At 47.1% G+C, this 7,500-nt stretch overlaps 2 protein-coding genes across 2 annotated transcripts in view; both read left to right on the forward strand.

The window, feature by feature from the left end:
• The window catches only part of LOC123516443 (uncharacterized protein DDB_G0283357-like), a 23,119-nt gene extending 20,727 nt beyond the window's left edge, over positions 1–2,392 (forward strand). Inside the window, exon 3 of the mRNA XM_045275730.1 lies at positions 2,114–2,392. Coding sequence (XP_045131665.1) covers positions 2,114–2,271 — 158 coding nt within the window. The 3' untranslated portion in view covers positions 2,272–2,392. The remainder of the gene's footprint in view (positions 1–2,113) is intronic.
• LOC123516442 overlaps positions 1–7,500 on the forward strand; it is a 244,157-nt gene that overhangs the window by 191,831 nt on the left and 44,826 nt on the right.

The following is a 7,500-nucleotide window of genomic DNA, read 5'->3' on the forward strand; positions in this document are numbered from 1 at the left end:
GGAACGGCGTAAACAAAGAGAATATTCATCTATTGCACACACACACACACACACACACACACACACACACACACACACACACACACACACACAAATAAACACCAATTATCATACAGTATCTCACTATTTATCATTCTTGTTCACCACCACCAGTATCACTACCACCTGCAACTCATTATGGAAGCAATTAGATATCCTGTAATGACCTGCCTTTTCCCTTTCCTTCTCTCCCTCCCCAATACTCCTAAACCTCCCTCATCCCTCTTCATGTCTTGAAAGCGGCGCGAGGTGACGTGTTCCCGCGGCCACTAAATCAGCCGTCTTTTTGCCGAGTCTTTTTGAGTGGTTTCCTACACATCCGGGAACTCATTAGCGGGTAATTATCCGTGATGAGGTGCAATTTACCTGGGCATACGAAGGGTGACAAAGGAGGGGACTGTGTTGGAGGGTTGGGGGGCAGTGCAGGAAGGTAAAGAGTTCCAGAGAAGGTTTTGCGTGAGTGTTTTTCTCTTCTTTCTTTCTGTGTTTCTCTCCTCTCTCCCGTTTGCCGACCATCCGGAGGGAGCGAGCGTGGTCATGTTTTTTCTTACCCTGACAAGTTTCCTGCCTTGGGTAATGAAACGGTGATCGAGAAAGGGCCGTTGTTGGAAAAGGGTTAGCTAAGGCTAGGAAAGAATGTGTGCTGGATAAGAATATGTAAATTTGTTCAACTAAGAATGCATGTTAGGTTAGGTTAGATTTGATTACTTAGGTTAGGGTTAGTTATAAAGGTGATCAGGTTAGATTAGCTCAGATGATGATGAATAGCTGAAGTGTAATAATGATAAACAGGTTAGGCTAGGAAAGGATGTATGTTAGGTAAGGTTAGGTAAGTTAAGGCATCAAATCTTAGGTTGGATTGGGTTTGGTAATGATGAATAAGGAGAGAGGGAAGAAATGTGTGCAGGAAGAAAGGAAATGTCCAGAAACAAAATAGAAAAAAAAAGCGTCCATGGGGGAAATAAGTCGGAGAGGAAAATGTCCGGAGGGGAAAAGGTGCGAAGGGGAAATTACCTACACTGGAAGGATGGAGGGAGGGAGGAAGGGAGGGCGTCAGGTGCACCGACGCCTCCTTTCTTCCCTCACCTCACCTCTAGCTCCACCCCCTCCCAACTTCATCATAAGCCTCGCCATCCCTTGTTACATACGCGTACTTACATGAAGGACACACAAACCTCTAAATAAACAAAGAAGTAATTACGACGATGATTACAACAATTACATTTCATTACCACCACTAGCGTAACAACTAGCACCACTCTTACCACCACCACCACCACTACCACTACCACTACCACTACCACTACTACTACTAACTACACCGCCACCAACCATCCTTTCCACTTAGTCATTATAGGTTTTTCCTTTGGATTTGCAAGAGGACGAGTTTTTTTCCTTTGTTCTTTTCGTTTCCTCCTCACTGGTCTGGGATATATGGGGAAAGTTTCGGGATTGAAGGCGTGTTGCTGGAGGTGTTGTGGCGGTGGTGGTGGTGGTGGTGGTGGTGGTGGCGGCGGAGGCGTGGCCCGATCCGACCTGCGTGGCGGTGACCATGGCGGCCAGACTGGAGGATTTATAGCCAATTTCGGGTGGACAGGAGAGAGAGAGAGAGAGAGAGAGAGAGAGAGGGTAGGTGTTCTTGGTGGATGTGTGTGTGTGTGTGTCGAGTACTCCGCAATCGTTATCCTCACACGCATCCCTCAGTGTTTCACCAGCACGCCTCATCGCTCCTTACCTGGTCACTGTAATCTCACTCTCGCTCCTTCCTCACGCCACCGCTCATTACTCACTCGCATGTCTCCTCCCTCTCCACCTCCTACTCGATCGCACGTGTCCACTACTCTAGCATGCCCTCACCAGCACGCCCCAGTCACAGCAGGAGTCCACATTCCCAGCTCACTTGTTGCACTAATTAACCACATGAACTTTTCCCCCCACACGCAGCTGAGTCGTCCACCCGCCCGCACGAAAACAACGATTCCACACACACATGCGACACAACAATTGGCTACAGCACAGACTACACACCCACACACACCTACAGCAGTCCCTATACCTCGGTGCTCGCCTACAGCCTGCCCTCCTCGCCCGCCTGCTCTGCCCGCTCGACCCCCACCGCCACACGCCGCCGCCTGCCGAGCCTGCCCAGCCCTTCCAGCCCTCACGAGTTCTGGTCTGAGGCATCCCCGCCGCCGCCACGCACCGAGCAGCACCGAGAGGATACGCCCGTAGACAGTTACTCGCACAAAGTCGTCCGCCCACAACCTGATTACACCGACAAGCTCCTCACCTCAGCCACCGCCACTACTGCCACTCCAGCAGCCATATCCAAAACACTCACGCCCGTTGCCTCATCTCTGAACTTTTATGAGAGTATCGAGACTTCTCCGCGCCCACACAGCAAATGGGCGCGGAAGTTCCCAACCACGCGGAAGGAAAAGAAGGGCAGAGAGACACACACGGACTCTGCAGGAGCCCTCAGACGATCACACAGCTTCTCCTCGCTAACCCCGCGCGCCACGGAAAACACGCCCACGCCGACCATCCGCAGGAGCATCAGGCGTGCCACTTCCTACACCAGATTGCCTCGCCGGCTGTGACACCCATGGTCATCGTCACGCCACCACCCGTCATCGCAACTCCACACTCCCGCATGCCCACACCGCCGCCCAGGGCTAGGAAGCTGACAGCCTCGTGCAAGACATTCCCCGTCATCCTGGAGTGTGCGTGGGAAGCAGGTACACACACACACACACACACACACACACACACACACACACACACACACAGCCCTAAAGAGTTTAAACACCCATAAAAAGTATTAATTGCGGTGAAAGCCAAGGAAGACCTCGTTTCCTCTCTCTCTCTCTCTCTCTCTCTCTCTCTCTCTCTCTCTCTCTCTCTCTCTCTCTCTCTCTCTCTCTCTGTATGTGTGTGTGCATGGTTTAATGTATTTTTGTTTGTTTGCATGCTTGGTTACTTGCTTGCCTTGCTTGTTTGTGATAACTTTAAGATATTCACTTTTTTCTTGCGTGCGTGCATGTCTCTCTATCTGTATATATGTACGTAAGGATATTTGTTGCAATGTATCCCAAGTGTATCTCATTTCATACATAGAAGCCGTCAGTGCGTCAGGTTTCATATCCACTCGCCCTTTTCTCTCAGCCCGGTGATCCATCTCGACCCTGCAATCAATTCCCCTTTACCTATATGCGCATCAATCAGCCTTGGGGTTCGTATTGCTGTATAAACCTTCTGTCGTCTGATCTCTGCCAGTTTCCTTAGCCTCTAGCTTGAGTTATTAAGAATTTTCTTGAACTAATTTTCATGATTCCAGGTGTGGCTTAAAAATCACGCGCCATCAAAGGGAAAACAAAACATACATAGGAAACCAGTTCACCTTTACTAGGCACTCATAAAAACGATAATGGCTTCAAAGAAAAAAAATCATCTCTATAATGGCTTTTCGAAAATAATCCTGGCGAAAGGGGAATACGTTTAAGAACACAACTCTTTCACCACACAGACACACATATGCTCGTTTCATTTTACAATTGTCTAATACTAATCTCTCCTCTATCAATCCCTCCCTTTATCTCCTATCTCTTTCTTCCTATCTACTCGTAGGCCAGTGTACATGTTCATTTCTTATAATCTCTCTTCTATCTATCCCTCGTATCTCCTTTCTCTTTCTCGTGCATATGTCTGTATAAGCTCCCGTTCGCTTCCCATTTATTTTACCGTCAATTCAGAAAGTGTATATTAGCCTTTCTTCCCATCAAGCTTCCCATCTATTGATCTGGCCGTGTCTGGGTGCCGCTCAGGTCGTAATGGGTGGGAGCAGGCAGGGTCAGGTAGGGGTAGACAGAGGTAGGCAAGGGTAAGAGCCAGCGGAACGAGCGGAAGGATTGCATAGTGAAGAGTGAGAGGAAGTGAGAGAGAGAGAGAGAGAGAGAGAGAGAGAGAGAGAGAGAGAGAGAGAGAGAGAGAGAGAGAGAGAGAGAGAGAGAGAGAGAGAGAGAGAGAATGACATGGTATTGCTCCGGTGTGTGTGTGTGTGTGTGTGTGTGTGTGTGTGTGTGTGTGTGTGTGTTGGGGTTCATCTCCATTTCTCCCGGGATGAAGACAAAGTTGAGTGAAGATGTGAAGACTGAGAAAGACGGAGAAATGAGAAGGAGGGAAGGAGGAGGAGGAGGAGGAGGGTGAGAAGTAAATAAGAGGAGAGTGAAGAAGAAAATGTGTTTTTGAAAAATACAAGAAAATCAAGAGAGAGATGAGATTGAGAGATGAGAGAGAGAGAGAGAGAGAGAGAGAGAGAGAGAGAGAGAGAGAGAGAGAGAGAGAGAGAGAGAGAGAGAGAGAGAGAGAGAGATCAACATACGAAATCAGTTCGTGTTTGAATTTTGATTGCATGATTGAGGTTAGGTGTGTGTGTGTGTGTGTGTGTGTGTGTGTGTGTGTGTGTGTGTGTGTGTGTGTGTGTGTGTGTGTGTTCGTTCCCTACAACACAGACACACAAAGGATCGCAACCAACATTATAATACCTTCTTCTTCCTGAGGTAAATGTTTTTTTTTTTTCTCCTCCTCCTCCTCCTCCTCCTCCTCCTCCTCCTCCTCCTTGTCCACTTCGTCCTCTGTGTCCTCTTCTTCGTTCTCCTCCTCCCTCTTCGTCATGGTCATCATAGTTGTCAAAGTTATCTTCCTCCTCCTCCTCCTCCTCCTCCTCCTCCTCCTCCTCCTAACCAACCATTCTTCGCACAAAATCATGTTCATCTACTTTCATGTGCGTCAGACCTCGGACACACACACACACACACACACACACACACACACACACACACACACACACACACACACACACACACACACACACACACACACACACACACACGTACGTTGCATTAGCTGCGTCGGTAATTACAGGACACATCATCAGACGACCTTTTTGCCCGTTCTGCCTCCTGCTGTTGGTCAGATGGTGGGAAAAGAGAGAGAGAGAGAGAGAGAGAGAGAGAGAGAGAGAGAGAGAGAGAGAGAGAGAAAGTAATGACGTTCCTTCCCTTTTTTCATTTTTTCGTATGTGTGTGTGTGTGTGTGTGTGTGTGTCAACGTTAACCTAACCCAGTCTAATTTAAACTGACCTAACCTAACCTAACCGTTGTGTCGGGGCGCGAGGGAAAGGGCGAGGCTGTCGGAGGATCATCTGGCTGGCACGGCTGGGTTGGCTGGCTGGATGAGTGAGAGGCTAAGTAGATGGCTGACGACTGATTGAGTGGCTATGTGATTGACTGGCCTGATGTGTGGCTGACTGGCTGATTGATTGATTGGTCGAGCTGATTCACTGGCTGGCTGAGAGACTGGTTGGGTGGATGTCTGGTTGACTGTCTGACTGGTTGACTGAGTGGCTGGTTGGGTGACGGAACACGCTTGAATCAGCCCCAGGAGCTCCTTGTATGTAGAAGAGTATTATTCCTTTGATCCCGTGTCGCGATGGGAGAACGTAGCGAATGTTTATGCATCTATCTAGCTGCCTATATATTTATCTATCTATCTATCTATCTGTCTATGAGTGCAGAACAGTAAAACCATCATGAGTCCTGAGGTAGTACAGCCACACGCCCCCACAGTCATTGTGTTCAGGTATATTTGTACAGGAATCTCACTAAGCCTTTGACTGGTAATGACATCACGACCCTTGATGATTCACTTGAGTAATCCTGCATGATTTTGCTGATCACGGATTAAAAGATTACAGGTCCCGAACTGACTAAATTATTCTTTGATGCTTTGTTCGTCCTTTAGTTTTGAAAATTATATCCTAATCTTACACCTCACCAAGCATGAGGCGGTGCGAGGGTTGAGGAGCGAGAAGGTTGAAATTCGTGGTGTGGTCATGATCAGGACTCGATTAACTTTCTGCTCTTTTAACAGTTTTTTGCGTTTTGTCTCAGGTCTGTTTTTTAAAATGACTTTTCTCTTTAATCAGGACGATTTTTCAGAGGCCACAGCAATGATCTGTCGTGTTCTTATTTACGAGTTTCTCTTACCCAGTGGTGAAGCAGAATACTTGCTAAATTATCACATGGAACTATCCTCGTTAAACCCAATAACTTGTGCTGGAGTCTTCTTGAAAGTGATCGTTATGCCGCCGAAACACATAATACGAAACGCTTGACATATCAGTTTGTTCTCTCTCTCTCTCTCTCTCTCTCTCTCTCTCTCTCTCTCTCTCTCTCTCTCTCTCTCTCTCTCTCTTTCTTTCCCGTCTTTATATAAGGACATCGGCGAAGAACGAAAGAAGAGGCGATAGAAAGGTTGTTTTTTTTTCTCCTGCTTCGGAAAAGAAAGGTTAATGAGAGAAGAGAGACCAATAGAAATACTGTCATGTCATATCTCGCCAGATCTCACTACCCATCGATCAAAGACAAAGGAGAAAATGAAGGAAGACTGACATGTAATTTAACTTCCCCATTCTTTCTTTTAACGGAGATACAACACTAACAACATCTCGGTGGAATAGAAACATAAAAGTATACACACACACACACACACACACACACACACACACACATGACATAACACATATTTGTCTCTCCCCCGGTTTTAAACATGGACTCAAATTTCACTCTTGATAATAACAATAACCGTGCACAGACTCCCGGCCCTTCCATTACACCGCAAACACGGCTTAGTGACCCTCACGCATCGCTGGAAGCAGGATCCCTCTTTGCATTGTGTCCCGAACCCTACGCAAATGTAACACTGTCACGTTCATGCATTACTTAGCGCGCCAAAATGCAGAGAGAGAGAGAGAGAGAGAGAGAGAGAGAGAGGGGACGCAACTGATTAGCTTTGTGGCAATTATCACGAGAATCAATGGTGCATCATATTGTACCTTTTCTACTTGGAGGTTTGGTTCAGTTACGTTACATTAGCTTGGTTTAAGTTTGTTTAGGGCTGGTTTAGTGAGGTTAGGTTTGTTGAATTAATATTAGAAAGAATTAAGTTAATCTCGTCAAATTTAAATAGGCGAAGAATTTGCATGGAATCATGTTTTAAGAGGGAGAGAGAGAGAGAGAGAGAGAGAGAGAGAGAGAGAGAGAGAGAGAGAGAGAGAGAGAGAGAGAGAGAGAGAGAGAGATTCACTTCACGTTCTCGCTCTCCCCCCCCAAAAAAAAAGAGATTATCGTGTATCATGATTAAGTTGGGTGGCTGGTAATCTCTGTGTTTCCTGCCGCTGTGTCACGGAATGGTCCGTGGGAGGCTGGAGAATGGGAAAGTAGGGGGAAGGGACTGTGGATGCAGGGAGGGTAGATGAGAAGAGGTAAGGAGTTAGTAAGGGAAGTGATGAGGAAAGGTTAGAAGCGAGAGAGGTGAGGTGAGGAAGAGAGACGTGGAAAGAATGGAGAAAAGAGGAAAAGGATGAAAGAAATGGCGGAAATAGGAAGATTAAGAGCGAAG

This window comes from Portunus trituberculatus, chromosome 41 (assembly GCF_017591435.1).
Source record: "Portunus trituberculatus isolate SZX2019 chromosome 41, ASM1759143v1, whole genome shotgun sequence".
Classification (NCBI taxonomy): Eukaryota; Metazoa; Arthropoda; class Malacostraca; order Decapoda; family Portunidae; genus Portunus; species Portunus trituberculatus.